At 38.3% G+C, this 21,641-nt stretch overlaps 1 protein-coding gene across 3 annotated transcripts in view; it reads left to right on the top strand.

Moving 5' to 3' along the window:
• rbpjb (recombination signal binding protein for immunoglobulin kappa J region b) overlaps positions 1–21,641 on the top strand; it is a 141,816-nt gene that overhangs the window by 58,583 nt on the left and 61,592 nt on the right. For all 3 annotated transcript variants that reach the window (XM_069925020.1, XM_069925021.1, XM_069925022.1), the window contains exons 4-5: positions 5,683–5,848; positions 20,561–20,735. In XM_069925020.1, the coding sequence (XP_069781121.1) occupies positions 5,683–5,848; positions 20,561–20,735 (341 nt within the window). The remainder of the gene's footprint in view (positions 1–5,682; positions 5,849–20,560; positions 20,736–21,641) is intronic.

Genomic DNA, 21,641 nt, shown 5'->3' with positions numbered 1-21,641 from the left:
TTAAAATAGGAAGAAAATGAAAAATGCCCAGATGCAAAGGGATCTGGAAGTCTTTGTGCAAGATAGCCAAAGGTAAACTTGCATGTTGAGTCAGTGGTGAAGAAGGCAAATGCAATGCAGGCCTTCATTTCAAGAGGAATAGAATACAAGAACAGGGATGCCATGTTGAGGCTTTTATAAGGTACTGGTGAGACCTCACTAGGAGAATAGTGAGCAGTTTTGGATTCCTCTGTTAAGAAAGGATGTGCTGATGTTAGAGGGATTCAGAGGAGGTTAACAAGGATGATTTGGGGAATGAAAAGGTTATAATTCGAGGAGCATTTGACTTCTCTTTGTACTTATTTGAATTTCGGAGAATGATTTCGGAGAATGGTGGGGTGGGGGGAATCCCATTGAAACATTTTGAATGTTGAAAAGCATTGTCAGAGATGGAGAAAGGTTGGTTCCCATGGTGACCAGGACAAGAGGTCACAACTTCAGAATTGAAGGGCACCTGCTATAACAGAGATGCATAGGAATGTTTTTTTCAACCAGAGGGTGGTAAATCTATGAAATTTGTTGCCACAGGCATTTGCAGAGGCCAGGTCATTGGATGTATTTAAGGCAGAGATTGATACATTCTTGATTAGCTAAGGCTTCAAAGATTGTGGGGAGAAGGCTGGGCAATGGGGCTTAGTGGGAAAATGGATCAGTCCATGATTCAATGGGCTGAGTAGCCTGTTTTTGCTCCTGTGTCTTATGATTATATACTTTTAAGTTCTTAATGAGCTTAGTGATACATCTTGACTGGCTGTTTCTCCTGGTCTATTCTTTTGCATTCATCTTGGAGCATATTGAATAAGTACACAAAGGAAAATAATATATTATAGATTAGCTGAAGAGGAATGAGAACAGGCTCTGACACCCTCGTGCTGCTTAAACATGGCAAACCCATTACTGACAGAGCCTAAAACTTGAATTCTTTAACAAATAATAGTTGTTTCACTTAAAATACTGCAGGACTACCAGGTACTTACTTGCAGGATAATAGTTTCTTTCAATTCTGCACCATCTGAATTGGGCTCAAAATGTTCTACTTGTTTTGTCTTGTTGAACTTGACCCTATTTTATCTTGCCATTTTTTTTCATCTATCCTCTCTAAATCAGTCCTTGCACATATTCCTGATGGGATGGGAGGGAATTAATTTTCCTATTACTTGTGAGTCTTTCAGTTAGACCAACTTTGGTGCCTTATCCTTGCCATCTACTTTTCAATATTTTCTCCACTGTTCTCTTTTTTCTTCAATTTTTTTTCTCTGCCAAATGATATTGAATGGTACAATTGAATTTCTGGATCCCCAGCCTGTTGCACTAGTTGTTGGGACATCTTTAGCTGTCATGCTCAATCATTTCCTTAATATCTTTCTTGCATAACATTGTCATTTTGTTGGTATAGGGCAGAAAATTGAAAGGATGAGCTGTCCAGTCGATCTGCTCTCACTTCTGTGCATTTTTACTCCCAGGCCACCACGTGCTCCCTGGCCAAATATTTCACCAATTTTCTTTGATATGTTTCCTTCTTCGCATTAGTGTGATCATTCTTTTACTATTGTATTTATAGTTCCAAAAATTCTTATCAAAATCTTAACATGCCTTTCTCAACAAATATTAATCTGTCCTTTCTTGACTTGATTTTATACAGTTAATCTGCTTTATTATGTTTGAGATGCATCACCTGGAAGTTGAAATGGGGTATTGTTATGGACAAAAAAAAAACTTAACATTGCTCCTTTATCAACCATATGGAGTGTTTCTTTACTTGTGGATAGTTGCCCATACTGTAGTTGGTACAGTCATGTAGTGGGTTATGTGGTTTTTGTAACTGGAAGTAAAAGTTGTATTGATTGCTGGAAATTGTTCATAAGAACCAACAGCTGGATGACTGGCTTAGCTAGTATGGTTTCGGTATAGGGTGAAGAAAGTGCCACGAAATGACTTGGGAGTCCTAAATGAGGAAGATGATTCATGTCAGTTCATGAAGAATGCACAAAGGATGTGAAAGTAGACAGACAATTGATAGAGTAACCTATTTAGAATGAACATGGTATGAAATAGCAATTGTTCTTCATTTACATGTTTCCAGTGTCTGCATTCTGTAAATGAAAAATGAAAAAATTTCCCCTTTTACTCATTATTCAAAGAATAGTTAGACCTGAGCCAAATTGTACTGTACTTTAATGAAAGCTCAGTTTTGTTTTTCAGCTAACAGTTATTTTAAATTCATGGTGTTTCAGTTAATGAAATGTATTTGGAGTCATACTAAGAGAAAGTATACATCTGAATGACATGCAAGGCAAGAGATACTTTAAATTGGTTGAAGAATACTTCAGGGATGAGATTGTAGTTGCCTGGTTCCATTATCTTAAGAAAAAAATTTGCACTGGTTTTTCTTCCTGTTTTAGCTGTGTTCCTTTTGATATCCTGAGGAATCTCTACAGCAGTGATTCAAATTGAAACAATTCAAATGAACCTAACAGGAAATTGAATATTCCACAGGGACATGACAAAAAAGGGTTATAAGGGGAGTGGTTGGACTAATCAGAAGCCAAAAAGAAAATCACTGGGTGCTGGAGGACATGGCCCAGGTACTTTTAAAAAAAAATTTCACTTGGCTTCTGGGCATCACTGACAAGGCCAGCATTTATTGCCCATTCCTTCGTGCTCTGGGAAAGGTGGTGATGAAGCTCCTGGAATCACTTCAGTCCTTCTGGTGAAGATATTCCCACAATGCTGTTTTGTAGTGAGTACCATGATGTAGACCCAATGGAAGTGAGAATGATTATTATATTTACAAATTAGAATGGTGTATGGCACTACAGTCACAGCTGCCCTTGGTTCTTGGTAGAAGTTTTGCATTTGGGAGCTGCCATTGAAGTCAAGGTGAGTAACTGCAATGCATTTTGCAGATGATGTACATTGCAGCCACTGGTTATGAAGAGAATGAAGTGTCGTGGGACCTGCACTCAGTCAGGCAAGTAGAGAATGTCCCTGACATGTACTTTGTATTGTTAAAGTATTGGAACACCGGGGCAATCAATCAATGTGGGATACATTCCTTCTGACCAGGTCTTGTATTTTATGTGGTTTGTCAAGTTTTTTAGTGCCTGGTCAGTAGAGAAGGCCCCCCCTCCCCCCCCCCCCCCCCAACCATGTGCTTATCTTTACAATGGTAATATCATTGAATGTCAAGAACAGGTGATTGGACTCCTTTGCTTCTGATGGTCATTGTCTGCCAGTTTTGAACATGGTCTCAGTCTTGCTATATGTGTGCATGGGTGGCTTCATGTTCTAAAGAGGCACAAATGTGGAATTGAACTTTGTGCAATTGTCTGTGACAAATCCTACCTCTGACCTTGTGATGGAGATACTTTGGACTTCACCATGGAAACTGCTGCTGCTAGAGCCTCAGCAAAGGATGACAGTTGGATATATTGGCTAAAAATTAGAGAGGAAGTACTGGAAAGGCTATCTTTACTTAGTGGATAAATCACAGTCCAAATAGGATGTGTCCTAGATTGTTGAAAAGAAATTGAAGAGCCTGTAAATTAAAACTGTCAATATAGCAATTGGAATTTGTTAAAGTTGCATTAGTGGTAGCAAGGAAATGTATTGCAATTACTTGGAACTCAGATACACATTTGGGTTTTGCAAGATGGAATGCAGAAATTTGTTGTATTCCTTTGGGGGAAGAAAAATTACATAAATTTTCAGAAATATGCTACATTTTTACAAAGTTGGTGCCTGTATACTCCAATATTAGGTTTAAATTTGTTGTGTGCTTCCTGTGCCTTTAAACCTGAAAGAATCTCATCTGAACTGTATTAAAGAACTCTGTTTAAATGTGTGTTAGATGGCATCCCTTTGTGCAATCCTGAAAGTTTATTTTTCTTTTATATTACTATATGGTATCTTTTACATATTAATTATCTTGAGGGATGGGGGAAGTCTTTGGGTGGTAGGGATATATACTGTCATGTTCTCTTTTTTGTAATTTGTATTATATTGACCGTTGACTACTACATGTATGGAGAAAATTTTAAATAAAAAATAAATTGCAGAGCCCCTACCCATTCTTTTCTGAAAATCTGCAGATTCAGGGCATGAAGATTAGAAAATGGTAGATATTGCATTCTTGAGAGCAAAAGAATTGTGGGGTAAAGCAATAACAGCAGAGGAGTTGATTTCAGTATGGGTTTTTAAAAAAAAAAAGTTTGGAAAATAATCCTGAGGTGCATATTTAGTTTAATTGGGTAATTGATCAAAGGAGGGCATTTGTAGCTAATAGTTTCCTGAAGTAGTAGAGGTGTCAATTAAAATAAAGTTCATACAGTATATTAATTTCCCAAGGTATGACATAATAGAGGCTTGTCGTCAGCTTTGAAACAAATGTAATGAAAATGGCTGCAACCTGGAGAAAAAATTAGAAAATTCACAGAGAAGTCGTGACAAAAGATAATTTGTTGGAGTGTACAGTCGAGGTCTATAAGGACCACTGCTTTCTTTCATATACCGATTTCATTGTATAGGGCACATTTTCTTAATCTGCATATGGCAGAAAACTTGAGAGGATCATCAACAGAGAAGAGCATCATAATAGACTTCAAAGAGCATAGTTTCAGTTGTTGGAAAGTGGGTTGATGGTGGATAAAATAGAAAATGGCTCAAATAGTGGCAGATAAAAAAGAATGTTGAGAGATGCCATGTAAAACTTCAAATCAAAGGAAGGCAAAAAACAAGAAGGCAGAATTCTTAAAGGGATACAAGAAAGATCCAGGAGTATGGATGCATTATTTGTTAGAGCCTTTGGAGCTAATGAATAAAGTGGTTTTAAAAGAAACCTGGCATCAGGACTTTAGCATTAGAAGTCAAAGAAACTCTAGTGGTCCTTGATAAAATACTAGATACAATAATTCGGTTGTGAACCAATTCTGATGTTATGCTTGTGGAAATATGTAAATGCTTCAGAGAATGTGTAGAGGAGGTTCAGCAAAATGATTCCTGAATAAGGTTGTGAATTGATTTACGTGGATAACTCCAGCCTCCAGGCTAACAGATCACCAGAGGATATGTTAAAAATTTATAAAAGATAGTAGATGGAGATGAATTGTTATATTTGGCAAAAGGAACAAGGATGGGGTCATTGACGATGGACCAGCAAAAGAAACAAAAGGAAGAAGTAAAATGTTTCCCTGTGGCAAGTGGCGAGGGTCTGCAGGAGTGGTGACAGAAGCAGATTCAAATATTCTGCTCAGAAGAGTGCGAGATAAGTATCCAAAGGAGGAAAAAATGTGCAGGACTAGGTGGTAAAAGGTGGATTATGGTTCCTACTCTTGCTCGAAAAGCCACCTCAGACTTGACTGACTGAATAATTTCCTTTCATGCTGCAACCACTGATGTTTTAATTACAAAGGTAATGGTTGGGTAATAATATAACGTGGGTGGAAATTTAAGTGTATGTTCAGTGCCATTGGCCCATTTGAATTGTCTGTTGTAAATTTTGTGTTAAATTGTCATTGGAATGAGTAAACTGTGAAATATGGAAGGGTTAATATTTGTGATAATGAGTGCAAAAGTCATTACATCAATCTCAAGACTAAGATTTTGCACCTTGTTGAAATTTGTTAAGAGTGCTTTATTTTGCAGGTTTTTCTGTCCTCCTCCATGTGTATATCTAATGGGGAGTGGATGGAAGAAAAAGAAAGATCAAATGGAACGAGATGGATGCAATGAGCAGGAATCACAGCCATGTGCATTTATTGGGATTGGAAACAGTGACCAAGAAATGCAGCAGCTGAATTTGGAAGGAAAGGTAAGGAAGGAAATTGGGCATTTGATAATGACTATTTCAGGTGCTGATGGGCTTGTACATTTTTTTAAATCCTTCTCAAGTTTTTTTTAAACAAAAAGGATGTAATTGTACTTCAGAGTAATACTTAAGAACAAATGGAATTGAGAGATTCTTTGGTTAAAAGTTAACAGCATTCCTTCAGCACAAAGTGAGGTGATGAGAGTATTCTGATGTGTATCATGTAATTTTAGAAGCATTTCAGTCAAAACTTGATAGAATGTGGTTAAAATGTGAAATAGAAACTTGCTAAGATTGCTCCAGTTCTTTAAGTGGATTAACTTTAGAGGTCGATTGAAGAATGCAAAAAAAAATGGGATTAAGATCTCAGCATGGATTAGATCAGAGGTTCCCAACCTTTTTGTTCCTCTGTACCCCTTGGGCATTTTTATAGGTTCCTGTGTACCCCTAAAAATTAAGGATTTTTAAAAACACACACAACGTGGTGCAATCTGACTGCAGATTACAACACCGTGATTTGTACAGTAGTGGTTATTCTCTCAGACCCAATGTACCCTCTGAAAAGTGCAAATGTACCACTGGGGGGGAGAGGGGGTACATTTACCCCAGGTTGGGAACCCCTGGATTAGATAATCACATGGGGTCAAGGTCAAATATTTTGTCACCTGGAGCATTCCAGAATTCTTCATGTGGAGGTTTAATTCCAATTGGGGATTTAAAAAGTATATTGAACATGATCTGATTTTTCTTGCTTTTTTTTTTAACTGGCCTGTATGCTTTACATCTTAAGATTTTAAAGATGCTTACAAATATTTGCTGCTTTCATGCCAGAGTCACATAAGTGATCTTCCCTGTTTAGTGAGCTCTTTTCTAGTTGTAGGTCTACTGCTTTGTAAGTTGCATCACATTGGGAGCTCATCCAAACATTCTTCGATTGCAGTGAGGTTTTGATGCTCTAGACTTGCTTTATCCTTTCTTTGCTTCAACTTTCTCTAATGTTACACCCACCTTTGGACTCACTTCCCCCACCTGAGGAGTTTAAGCCCCCACAATAGTATTTGTGAATCTGCCTGTGAGGATGTTGGTCCTTGTCCAGTTGAGTGCAAGTCAACATTGCCCAAAAAGGGATCTTAATTGTTCAAGTCGCTGAATCCCTCCCACCTGTACCAGTCACACATTTATTTGATTTCCTTCATTTGATGTCACGTGGTGTAGGAAGTAATCCTAAGATTATAAGCCTAGAGGTCCTGGTATTTAACTTTCTATTTTACACCCTATTTTCACTTTGGAAGACCTCGTGTCTTTCTTCCTGGCTGTTGTTGATACCAATATGGACCATGACCTCTGGCTGCTTGCTCTCCTCTTTCAGAATGTCCTGTGCCCATTCAGAGACTCTGACCCCATTGTAGGCAATACATTATCCTAGAATCATGCAGCCACCGAAATGCCTATCCATGCTTTTAATCAGTGTCTGCTCTCCTAGACTCTGGCTTCCTGCTGTACAACGAGACATTAGTGCCACTTCTTAAAAATATGCAGGTTCCTGGATTTTGTAAATGGAGTCAGTACATGAGAAGTAAGCTGTTATGCTTTTTTTAAGAATGATTTGGCCATAGCAGGAGGATTGTATCCTGGTTACCACGCATGGTCTTGGTGGGCAGAAAGGCCTTCCACCATGCTGTAGCCATCTTAAATCATTTTGAAAAATAAATATTACACATCTCAAGGAACACCATTTCAAGCATTAGCTTCAAATCCAATAGTTGAATGTTGAAAATACAGGTACATAATCCTTTATCCGGACATCTAAAATACAGAAAGCTCCAAAATCCAGCAAGTGGAGAGAGAGATGGCAGAGCGAGTCGGGTGGGCATGGGTGGGGGACCGGCAGTGCAAGCCGGACAGGCGGCGGATAACTGCAGCACAATTCAGGTGGGATTAAATCTGGCTTTCCGAAATCTGGAAAAATTCTGAACACACTGTCCCCCCAAGGGTTCGAATAAAGGATTGTGTACCTGTACCTGGTTACCTTGCATGCAGAAGTCTTGTGCTACTGAATATATTTATAATAGAGAAAATGGCATTGATAGTATTAATAGTTGCCTTGTATCATTGATCTGCAGAGTGATTCAAGAATTCAGTTGATGGGCAGGCTTTTCCCTGCCACTTCCATAAAAGTTGGAAGGTCAACCAGAAAGCTCAGTGCAGGGTTAATGGTCGGATGCTTAATAGTGTGAAAGAACAGAGGGACCTTGGGGTCCAAATTCATACATCTCTCAAGTTTGCTGTGCAGGTTGATGGGATAATTAAGAAGCCCTATAGGATGCTGGGCTTCATTAATAGGGGATTGAGTTTGAGTGAGAGGTCATGTTGCAACTACAAATCTTGTGAGACCGCATTTAATGAAGCCCAGCTTGTGTTCAGTTCTAATCACATAATTGTATGCAGGATGTAAAATCTATGGAGATGGTGCAGAGGAGATTTAACAGGAAGTTGCCAGGATTGGAAAATAAGTCTTGTAAGTCAAGGTTAGTAGAGCTGGAACTTTTTTCTTGAGAACGAAGGAGGATGAAGAACAGAAGTTTACAAGTGTCTGAGAGGCATGGATGAGGTGGACAGTCAGTGCCATTTTCCCAGGGCAGGAATAGCAAATATCAGATGACATCTATATAAAGTGAAGGGAGGAAATTTTCGAGGGGACATCAGAGTAAGTTTGTTTTTAAAGAGTTGAGGGTGCCAGGAATGCCTTGTGAGAGATGTTATTGGAGGCTGAAATTTTTAAGTCTCTCTTGGGCACATGGATGAAAGAAAAATAGAGGGTCATGAGGTTGGAAGGGTTTAGTTTTTTGGGATAGGAATATATAGGACTGCACAACATTTAAAAAATTTTACTTATTAGTTTAAAACCACACAATAAAACATAATTAAAAATTCAAAACAATACAAATACATGTGGTATATAAAACAAAAATGTGAACCCCACCCATATACCACTCCATTTCCCCTCTATTCCCTACAAGAAGAAAAAAAGAAACTAAGAATGGTACAAGAGGCCCTCAACAGGGGTGCCAATTACTTTAGTCTTTTGAGACCCTAAGAAGAAGGGAATGAAGGAGAGCTTCATTTAAATATTAACACCCATATTTTGTAAGTAAGGGCTCCATATCTTCCAAAATATATAATATTTGTCTCTTAAATTATGTAATTTTCTCAAGTGATATAACATAACAACAATTACAGCACGGAAACAGGCCATTAGGCCCTTCTAGTCCGCACCGAACCAAACACCCCTCTTTAGTCCCACCTCCCTGCACAATGCCCATAACCCTCCATCTTCTTCTCATCCATATACCTGTCCAACCTTTTCTTAAATAATACAATTGACTCCGCCGCCACTATTTCTCCCAGAAGCTCATTCCACACGGCTACCACTCTCTAAGTAAAGAAGTTCCCCCTCATGTTACCTCTAAACCTCTGCCCCTTAATTCTTAACTCATGTCCTCTTGTTTTAATCTTTCCTCCTCTTAATGGAAATAGTCTATCCACATCCACTCTGTCTATCCCTTTCATAATCTTAAATACTTCTATCAAATCCCCTCTCAACCTTCTACGCTCCAAAGAATAAAGACCTAATCTGTCCAATCTCTCCCTATACTCTAGATGCTTAAACCCAGGTAACATTCTGGTAAACCTTCTCTGCACTCTCTCCACTCTGTTTATATCCTTCCTATAATTAGGCGACCAGAACTGCACACAGAACTCCAAATTAGGCCGCACCAACGTCTTATACAATCTCAACATCACCTCCCAACTCCTATATTCCATGCAATGATTGATAAAGGCCAGCATACTAAAAACCTTCTTCACCACCCTATTCACGTGAGTTTCTACCTTCAGGGAACGATGTACCGTTACTCCTAAATCTTTCTGCTCTTCTGTATTCATCAATGCTCTCCCATTTACCACGTATGTCCTGTTCTGATTCTTCTTACCAAAATGAAGCACCTCACACTTATCAGCATTAAATTCCATCTGCCATTTTTCAGCCCACTTTTCTAAGCAGCCCAAATCCCTCTGCAATCCTTGAAAACCTTCTTCATTATCCACCTATCTTAGTATCGTCTGCATATTTACTAATCCAATTCACCACCCCATCATCTAGATCATTAATGTATATAACGAACAACAATGGGCCCAATACAGATCCTTGAGGGACACCACTGGTCACCGGCCTCCAACCTGACAGACAATTATCCACTACCACTCTCTGGCCTCTCCCTTTCAGCCAATGTTCAATCCATTTGACTATCTCAAAATTTATACCTAAAGACTGCACCTTCCTAACTAACCTTCCATGTGGTACCTTATCGAAGGCCTTACTGAAGTCCATATAGACAACATCCACTGCGCTACCCTCATCCACATTCCTAGTCACCTCTTCAAAAAATTCAATCAGATTGGTCAAACATGACCTTCCTCCCACAAATCCATGTTGAGTGCTCCTGATCAGACCCTGTCTATCCAGATGTTTATTAGTACTATCTCTAAGAATTTTCTCCATTAATTTACCTACCACAGACGTCAAACTTACAGGCCGATAGTTGCCAGGCTTCCTCCTTGAACCCTTTTTAAATAACGGAACCACATGCGCAATGCGCCAATCCTCCGGCACTATCCCCATATCTAATGACATTTGGAAAATTACCGCCAGAGCCTCTGCTATTTCCTCCTTCACTTCTCTCAATGTCCTGGGGAAGATCCCGTCTGGTCCCGGAGACTTATCCACCTTTATATTCTTCAAAAGCCCTAAAACTACATCTTTTGTAATCTCTATATTCCCCATATTTACCCAATTTGCTTTTTTTATCTCACATCTCCCAATATCCTTCTCCTTAGTGAATACCGAAGAAAAGAAACTGTTCAATATCTCCCCCATTTCTCTAGGCTCCACACACAGTTTTCCGCTCTGATTTTCTAAGGGACCAATTTTGTCTCTAGCTTTCCTTTTACCATTAACATATTTGTAGAACTCTTTTGGATTAGTTTTCACCCTGCTTGCCATAGTTTCCTCGTACCTTCTTTTAGCTTTCCTAATTCCTCTCTTAAGTTTCCTCTTACATTCAATGTATCTTTCAAACATCTCCTTAACTCCATGCTTCTTATATCTAATGTACGCCTCCCTTTTTCTTCGAACCAAGTTTCCAATATTCCTTGAAAACCACGGCTCTCTCAAACCTTTTGCCCCTCCTTTTAACCTAACAGGAACATAAAGCTTTTGCACTCTCAAAATCTGATCTTTAAAAGACTTCCATCTCTCTACTACATCCTGCCCATAAAACAAATTGTCCCAGTGCACACCCTGCAAGTCCTTTCGCATCTCCTCAAATCTAGCTTTTCCCCAATCAAAAACCTCAACCCTTGGCCCTGACTTCTCTCTTTCCATAATGACATTGAAGCTGATGGCATTATGATCACTGGACCCGAAGTGCTCGCCAACACTATCCTCCGTCACTTGACCCATCCCATTTGCCAACAGTAAATATAACACTGCTCCTTCTCTGGTTGGCACCTCTACATATTGTTACAACTTCAAACTTCAGCATACCATCTTTCTATTACCCAAATCCATATCAGACTTCCAAGTTATGGTAATAAATCTTCTTGCTATTGCTAAAGCAATTTGAACAAACTTCTTTTGATACATATTCAATTTTAAATTCATTTTGATATTCTTAATATCACCCAGTAAAAATAACATTGGATCCTATGGGAATTTAATCGCCATTATTCATTCCAATAATTTATTCATTTCTAACCAAAAAGGTTTAACTTTAGCATGCTGCCAAGCAGAATGCGAAAATGTACCAATTTCCTGTCCACATCTAAAACATAAATCTGAAAGAGTCTGATTCATTTTTTAAAATTTATAGGGTGTTAAATATGATTGATGAATAAAACTATATTGCACCATTCTATATCTCACATTTATTGTACTTTTCATATTTTCTCTACATAGCCCAATCCAATCTTGTTCGCCTCTTTGTTTATTCAAATCTACTTCTTGTCTTGAATTATGAAGCCCTGTTTTTTTTTGGTTTTCTTTTGTATTAACTTGTACATCATTGAAATATATGTCTTTATATTTCCATTATGCAACAACAATTCTAATTCCGTCTCTACTAATAACAACGACTCTTGAACATCATTTTCACGTAAATCTCATTACTTGATAATAACAAAATATAGTATTTTCAGGTATTTTAAACTTGTCCTTCATTTTATTAAAATAATAAATTTCCCTGCTTCAAAAACATTTTCTATCTGAATTCCCTGACACTGTCAAATCTTAAAAAATTTATTTCCCACGGAAAACGGAATCAATCTATTCTGAAATAATTATGTTTTTCCAGATAATAATCTTCCTACCCCCAATTTCTTTATCAACCTTATTCCAAAGCTCAATTAAATGCTTCAATATAGGAGTCTCTCTATTCATTGTTAACAATCTTAAATTCCATTCATAAATAAAATCTTGTTGGTTTGTTTCCCCTATTTTACTAAGTTCTGTATATACCTGTCTTGGGTAAACTTGTACCTCTCACTTTGTTCGTTTTAGATTGGTCACAGTGTTCGAACTACTGAAATAAAATAGACACACACACCCAGAGCAGTTCAGTTTGTACAAGTCTTTATTACTAAATCTAAAGCTGAATTCACAGTACAATATGCAAGCCCTTCCCAATTATACTTATCAACGCCTGGACTGGTCCCAACTGCCAAAGCGGGGCAACGACTGCACACTTGTTGTCGGGGCGCCGGTAGCAGCTTCTCTACCTCCCTCGACTGGGACGTTAGCTGGACTCTTGAAGTTCCTCTTCTTACTGAGAGATGTAGCCACCTCTTCCAGGGTCTCTCTCTTCAGCAGTGGAACCAGGGCTCATATCACCCCAAAAGTTGTTTACCTCAAATCCTATCTCTTTGAACAAATGGTTTAATTATCTTCAAGGTCTCCTGACAGTCTGCGACCAACAAATGTAAACTGCTCTGGGCCTCATAAGTTGTAAACTAGGTAACGTCTTCCTATTCAACTGCATCCTGGGCCCCATGGTGGGTGTTACTAAATATGCATTCTGGGCCTCATAGTGTAAACCAGATATGTCTACTAATTCTATATAAAAAAAAAAACAGGCAAGTTCTCAGCCTTGCAGTAAAAGACACAGTTTAAATCTTCCATTACATTCCACCCCTTAGTCACAGGCTGTCATACACAAGACTTAACAAGCATTTGAGTACAGAAGGAGCGAAAAAGAGAAACTAAAACTATGATAATCACAAAAATAAACAATAATGCGAGCAACCAACGGAGAATATTGTGGCCCAATCCCCCAAATATACCATTTGTTGTATCTCATCACGGGTAACTGCAGCAAGAGAAGCTGGCTCAGTGGGAGCAGCAGTGGGAGCAGAAGGCACAGTTGGACCAGGAGGACTCAGCAGCTGGGGATGATGTTCCCCTGCCTTCCTCTTATAAAGGGCATCAAGGACTGCAGTAGGTTTCCCATCAATATCACTTTTAGGTACGCCTAACTTTAACAAGGTTAGAAAAAGGTCCTTTTTTTGTCGGTCTGTTAATAGCAGCAGTCCCTCTCTTTTCATCCTGCTCGTCTGATTTAACCTGGGCTGTACGTGAGTAGATTTTACCTCCCACCTCTAATTCTCTAAGCCCAGATAAGGCATGCACCGCCTCAGACACAGGGTGCCCAATTAGTGGGCTAGTTACGGACAGAACCAGTCTCCGTACAGTGGGTTGGGCGGAACGAACCAATCTGGTATGCATTCCAGCTGTGAATATCTCTTCATCAGGGCTCCCCCCCATGTACCCACAGCCTCAAACGCCCTGCATACAAGGCAGAGGCCAGGGCCTGCTGACGAATTACTGCTATACCCTCCTCTGGGGTGCCCCAATTGTTCTGTAAATGTAAATCCCAATCTACTGGTGATGGGTATTCTCATAGCAGGGCATCCCCTAGAGTGGCAAGTAAGTAATCCACCTCTCTTCCTCTACCCCACAGCTCAGCAGTGATCTGGATATCAGTAGTCAATGTTCCTAATCCCAACAATTCCTCAGGGGTTAAATATACATTACCCCCTCCTTGCTCCCAAACACGCAGGAGCCAGGCTGCCAGAGTTTCTCCCGCCTTTTGCCTATATCGATCTCCAATGGCATCCAGCTCTTTTATAGAGAAGTCACGTATCATTGATTGCTCTTGACCTCTGCTCCCACTTTGGCCCACAGGGTCCTTTGCCCAGTGGACGGGACGAGGCCTAGGCCATCCCGTAGAGGGGGTGGGCCATTGAGCATAAGCAAGGGTTTGGGTATTTTCCCCTGGGTCCTCTTGAGAGATCGGGGTATCTATCCCTTCACTCTCTTCCCTTACATCATTCCCCCCCCCTTCCGTCTGTTTAGAAAATCTGCTGCCTTACAGGGTGGGCATGAACAGCGGGTGGAGAGGGTAGTATGTTAAGCACATGCTGAGGAGTATCTGCATTATTAGCACTGTCGTTCCAGATATTCCCGTCCCAATCACCAATTACATCAGGATCGTTGCCATTCCTTATCATGGCACGAATACGATGCGGATCAGGTTCTACTCCATACCTTTCTTTATCTGCACAGAGCTGCTGCTGGAGTTTAATATTACGGCAGATCGTTTGGACATGCTTATCCTCCCATTCTTTGGCTCGGTCCTGACAGGTGCAAACAATCTCACTTATCATGGAACAATGTTGTCGCAGGGCTTCTAACTCCTCCTCTAGTTGCTCTCTCTTACGCTGAGATTCTACTTCTCGCTGAACTGATTCTGCTTCACGCTGAACAGAGTGGTGTAAGGCTGTGGCCAGCAGCCAAAAACCGTCCGTCAACATCCTCTTTTTAACAGGAAATTTACTTTCTCGAAGGAGAGTGGCAACCCACTCTCCCAGAGGCGCACTTGATGGATCTAACTTCTCATCCCAACAAAAACAGGGTATTGGCCAACATCCAAACCCATCGTCTTTGGAAGTCCATCCCGGAATCAAGAACTGCTCAGGGCTCACCTCTTTCTTTCGGCAAAACATCTTGAGACCAACCCTGCTCGCTGCGCCAATTGTCTTGGGTACACTTGTACCTATCACTTTGTTCGTTTTAGATTGGTCACAGTGTTCGAACTACCGAAAGAAAATAGACACACACACACCCAGAGCAGTTCAGTTTCTACAAGTCTTTATTACTAAATCTAAAGCTGAAATCACACTACAATATGCAAGCCCTTCCCAATTATACTTATCAACGCCTGGACTGGTCCCAACTGCCGAAGCGAGGCAATGACTGCACACTTGTAGTAGGTTGTCGGGGTACCGGTAGCAGCTTCTCTACCTCCCTCAACCAGGACGTTAGCTAGACTCTTGAAGTTCTTCCACTTGCTGAGAGATGTTGCCACCTCTTGGAGAGTCTCTCGCTACAGCAGTGGGACCATGGCTCATATCACCCCAAAAGTTGTTTACCTCAAATCCTATCTCTTTGAACAAATGGTTTATTATCTTCCTCTTGCTGAGAGATGTTGCCACCTCTTGGAGAGTCTCTCACTTCAGCAGTGGGACCATGGCTCATATCACCCCAAAAGTTGTTTACCTCAAATCCTATCTCTTTGAATAAATGGTTTAATTATCTTCAAGGTCTCCTGAAAGTCTGCGACCAACAAATGTAAACTGCTCTGGGCCTCATAAGTGTAAATTAGGTCATGTTCCTATTCAATTGCATCCTGGGTATTTACTAAATATGCATCCTGGGCCTCATAGTGTAAACCAGATGTGTCTACTAATTCTAAAAAAACAGGAAAGTTCTCAGCCTTGCAGTAAAAGACACAGTTTAAATCTTCCATTACAATGCCCACACTGGAATTTTATTTAAATCATACATTAAATTAACAGTGCAAGTGGGCAGCTTTATAATAATTCATAAAATTAGGGAATTGCCAACCTCCTAAATTGTAATTCCAAGTTAATTATCAAACAAAACTCTTACCATCTCTCCTTTCCATAAAAATTTCCTAACAGAAGCATTTTAATTCTTTAAAAAAATTTTTTGAGGAATTAGAATAGGAATCGATTGAAAAAGGTATTGTATTCTAGGACAAACCTTCATCTTTCCAAATCTTCCTTTATTATTTTTAATAATGGTGAATAATTTAATTTAAATAAACTTAAATAAACTTTCTAATTCCGCTTCCACCGGAATACTTAAATATTTAATTCCCACATCTGGCCATGTAAAATCAATTATCTTCTTACAATTTGTATAATCTACCTTTACTAAAGGCATAATTTCACTTTTTTCCCCCAATTAATTTTATAACCAGATAATTCTCCATATTCTTTTAATCTAAATTTGTTGCATCAATTTAAATTTAATGGGTCTGTTAAATAAATCAAAACATCATCCACAAACATACTTATTTTGTGTCGTTCCTAATTTACTTTAATAACTTTTATTTTTAAATCTTGTCTTATTAATTCAGCAAAGGATTCAATTGCTAAAACAAATAAAGCAGACAACAGTGGACAATCTTGTCTACTTGACCTAGTCAATTGGAAAGTTGTTGAAATTTGACCATTAGTCACTACTTTCGCAGTAGGTTTTAATCCAATCGATAAATATGGTCCCTAACCCAAATTTCTCTAAGACTTTAAAAGAAAATCCCATTCTAATCCATCAAAAGCTTTTTCTGCATCCCAAACCACTGTAATACTTAAATAACCTATTATTTTTAGTTAATTAATTTGTATTAAGCTAATCAATTTTACCACAGTATCTGTGGATTTCTGATCCATATGTAGTAACTTTAGTAGATATTTTATCAATCTGTTTACTAATAACCAGCTAATATCTTATAATCAGCATTCATTAACAAAATCTGTATATGAAGCTGGTTTCAATAAATTTGTCTTTGTTTGGTATTACTGTAATAAGTGCTGTTAAAAAAGAATGCAGGAGAGAATGTATTTCAATGCTTGATTTAATACCTCCATAAATGGAGGTATCAAAAGATCCTTAAATTTTTTTAAAAACTCGATAGGAAACCATCTTTCCCCGGTGACTTGCTATTTTATAATGAACTCAGGTCTGCACAACATCGAGGGCTGATTGGCATGTACTGTGCAGTAATGTTATATGTTCTAATGTCATAGCTTTTACACATTTCTCTACTCAGATCATTTGAGAAATAAAAGGAAGAAGAACTAGCCATCTTGTAGCTACAGTTTGTTTCTGATAATGTAAAATTGTATTTATGCCATTTGTGTGGGTAACCTTAGTGGTAGGTCATTGAAATGAATTTGTCACAAGTCTTGCTGACTATTGAACAACCACTTAGACTAATCTAATTTTTTAATTTAATTTCCTGCATTCTGTCAACTCCACCTTCTTCCCCCAGATTCTTAAATTCCCTTTGCATATTTAAGATTTGTACAATGACCAATTAACTTGTGTGGTCACAGGGAGAATATCCGAACTCCATAAAGGCAACATCATAGCTCAGGATTGATGCTGGAGTTGTACAAAAAGGCTTTAAAAAAAAAATTCCATTCAGCTTGCAAATTAGCTAGTTGTCACTAGTTCTTTTCATACCGCCCTGTAAAATGGAGATTCCTAGAAATTTTCCTGGGAACCCTCCCATGAACTGATGGTGTGAAAATGTCGGCCCAGAGAAATTACCCGGTTAGGGCTGCGGACCCAGGTAATTTCCCCGGGCCACCCTCTCCCTGTGGACTGAATTGGCTGAGTAGTGGAGGCATCACCACTTGTGTGCCCAGGTTTTTTCTGGGGAAGTACATTCTTGTTTCTCCAGTGTTTGCAAGACGCCATTCAAAATGATGCTTAGATATTGTAGAACAGAGTGTCAGGGCCACTGTCGTTCAGTCAGTCTCATCCACCATTACTGTGCAATCTGACTTCTGTTTGGATTTCCTGTGAGTGTGTAATGCATCACTCCTTATGTCATTGCTGGGGGCAGGACTCGCCCCTTAAATTGCTGGAGAGGATAAATTGCAGGGGATTTGAACCACTGTGTGAAAGGCACAGGAGGTCCTGCCTTCTCGGGAATTTCACCCGGGTCCAACAAGGGTCACTGCTTGCCCACATTATGAAAAGGCCTCCTCAGATTTTTCCTGCATTGTAAATTCAATATCACAGTTTGTATAAACAAAATTAATATCAGAATGCATGAGGCTTTTCTGCACCACAAACATCTTGATTTATTTTTTTCCATAGTTGTGTCAGTGTTTACTGGAGAAACTTTTAGATTTGTAAATATTTACGAGACTGATACTTGAGCTTTGCATAGCATGTGTTTGTAACATTATTTTTAATTTGAATTTATTTTTGCAAAGATAAAATCTGAAAAATAACTTGTTCAATATTTATATTGAAAACCTTTTAAGTTTGTCATTTTTCTCACTTTTATGGCCATTTACAACTTGGGTGTGAAATTTTGCATCCATAAATGTTTAGAATTTGGGTTAAACTAAGTATTTGCTGTATAGTGCTAAACTTTTCATAAAAATTTGTTTCTATCAGTTTTTTTTAAGGCAGAAACAATTTGATCATTCAAAGTATTTTACTTGCAGTTCAAATTTATTATCTCTCTGAACCAGATGACACCACATTTCTTCAGTTCATGGTCTACACAAGCACATAATCACTTAGACATAAAGATACAAGTTACAATAAATGTAGAAATATTTTGGGATGATTTACTTTTTTTTAAATTTTATTTTTTATTTTTCACACTATGAACCATATTAACCAAAATACACACAAACATTTCCCTCTTGAATATACAGTGTCATTTTCTCCCCTTTTCCCCCTCCCTTCCCTCCCTCCTTCCCACCCCCCCTCCAAACCCGTTAAACGTTCAACATGTACAGTACAGTAAAACCATTAAAAAATGTCATCACACAATGAAAATAAACAAGAAAATTGTGTCATCTACTTTTACACACAAAAGATTTATTATGATAGCCTTAGCTGTAGCAAAAAAAATGTATAATGTCAACCTGGAAATCAGAAGAGAGCCTGAGAGTAGTGCAATGGTACATAGAAATGAATAAATGTACTCCATTGGAAAAAATAACATATAATTTAAAAAATAAAGTCATATTATTCAGATGATTTACTTCTTTACACAATACTGTTCATCAGTCTCACAGCCTGTGGAAAGTAGCTATTTGTCAGCCTAGCAGTCCTGATATTGATTCTCCTGTGCCACTGCCTTGATAATGATGGGTGAAAGTATGCTTAATGGAGAGGGTCTCCTATATTTCTTTGTATCCTGTTTATTTATAAATAGCGCTCCTGGCGAATGCTGCCAACAGATTAAAGGGAGACCCCAATGATCTGCTCAGCTGTTTTGATGATCCTCTATTTCTGATCCAGTGCTTTGCAACTAACATACCACAGAGTGATGCAACAAGACACTCTCAATTGCGATCCTGTAAAATGTTTTCAAGGGGACCAATAGCCTTACACACCTTGGTTTCCTTAGGAAGTGTAGTCACGGCTGCACCTTCCTGACTAATGAGGTGTTATGGGTCCAGGATAGATTGTCCTTTGAATGCATGCCAAGGAACTTTGTGCTCTCCAAGAGAAGATTGTTTTAGTTCCATATATTGGTAACTTCTTACCCTTATTAAGATTTGGAAATTGATCTTGAAGATTTAATCTTTCCACATTAGGAGGATGGTCAGGAGAAAAGACAGGATCATATAAAGTCTAAATCTGGCAGATAAAAATAAAATGAGATTGGAGCTTCCTCATTAAATTGTGCTGATGCAGATCCAGTCTTTGATTTTGACACGATTCCTGAATCAGGAGCCAACATATATTGTTTTCTCCTGTTTTATTGTCATTGTGGATAGCTATGCATGTGATCATCAAAAAGTCTTAATGTAAAACTGCAAAAAATGTAGAAAATTAATAGCTAAACAATTATGATTTCATGATTTTTTTTAGGGCCTTTCTTGATGGGTTTTGTTCATTTTAATACGATTGCAAATTGTGTGTAGAGTCACTATGCTGTACTTCAAAACCCTTATCAAATGCACAGTGAGAAGAAAGTGATGTCCTTTAAAAGTTACATTAGCATTAATAACATTTTGCTGAATGTAAATTGTTGAATTATTAACTGTAAGCAATGTAGATCTTTGTATTAGATTAACATTGAACCAGACAGCTATTATGAGAGAAGAAAGACATCGACTATCAATGTTAAGAAAAAATAATCCAAATTTGGAAAAGAAAATTGTAAATCAGATCAAATGGGATTGTCAGAAAATAAATTGCAAGGGTGTAGGAAAAGGAGGAGGGTGAATGAAACTAATGGCCAAACTTCCCAGAAATTGGCATCAGCCATATTGGTTAAGTGCTGCTTCTTTCTTACAAATAAAATAAATTTTTGAGCATATGATTTCAATCCATTCTCTGCTAACCACCACGGTTTTAACAGTTTGCTAATACTTTTTTTTAAAAAAAGCTTTTGTTTTTGAAGTTTTAGATCAAATTAATTTTGGAAAACTAGATTAGTTCCATGTGGTTTCATCTTGTCTCATTCACACAGGCCTGTTCCTTCTGCATTTGTTTGCTGAATTGTGCAGTTTTTTGTGCTTTTTATTTTTTTGCAGAACTATTGCACAGCCAAAACATTGTACATATCTGACTCCGACAAGAGAAAGCACTTCATGTTATCAGTCAAAATGTTTTACGGTAATAGTGACGACATTGGTGTCTTTCACAGCAAACGTATCAAAGTAATCTCCAAACCTTCCAAAAAGAAACAGTCCTTGAAAAATGCAGACTGTAAGTATACGTATATGCATTTGGCTGCCCTGTGTTAAATACTATGCATTACAAATAGCATAACATGGAAATGGTAATTTCATAGCAAAACATTGTTTGTTGATTTAAGAAATGTACTGTTATTTCTTGTGGACAATGCCTCTTTTAGAAATAAAACAGAAACTGCAGGAAATACAAGCAGAGCAGGAAGTGTGTGTGGAAAGAGAAACAGTGGGCGTTTCAGGTTGAGGACTTGCATCAGATATTTCTGAAGTGACAAGCTGTTTTTATTTCAGATGCTACCCTAACCTGAATGTTTACAGCATTTCTAGTTTTATTTCAGACTTCAAGCATCTGCCATTTATTTTACATTTTAATTTTTCTCTTTAGAGATTTATTTGATCACCTGATAGTGTCAAAGAATGAAAAAATTACTGTGAAAATTATTTTAGTTGACACTAAATAATTTTCATCAGGCCTGCAATTTAAGAGGCAAAAAAAATTGTGTGGCTCTGTTTTTAATCTTGATTCTTAATGTTTGGTGAATTTCTGTATCATTGAAATGTCCAGAAGAAAAAGTACAGATATTGATACCTAATGAACTAGCATTTGCAGAAACAAAAGCATGAGATCCTTGAAAAATTTGATTTTTATTTCTTGTGGCTCAATCCAAATGTTGTTGAAAGTGGGAGCCAGTTTCCTTGAACTGCTGCAATTAATTTCATATTCTTCTTGGTGATGAGTGGTAGGGTTTTGACTAAGCAAAAATGCCAGTGTAACTTAAAACTCGATTGGATGGCACAAGGTGGGAACTTGTAAGTGGTTTTCCCATACAACTGCCACCATTTTGAGTTGGCACCGTGATCATGGTGAAATGGGCGGTGGAGAGTGAATATTTGTGTGGATGGAATGCCAATGTAGTGCACG

Source organism: Narcine bancroftii, chromosome 3 (genome assembly GCF_036971445.1).
Source record: "Narcine bancroftii isolate sNarBan1 chromosome 3, sNarBan1.hap1, whole genome shotgun sequence".
Taxonomy (NCBI): Eukaryota; Metazoa; Chordata; class Chondrichthyes; order Torpediniformes; family Narcinidae; genus Narcine; species Narcine bancroftii.
Note: the sequence above shows the minus strand (reverse complement) of the source record. Positions and strands in the feature narration are given on the sequence as shown.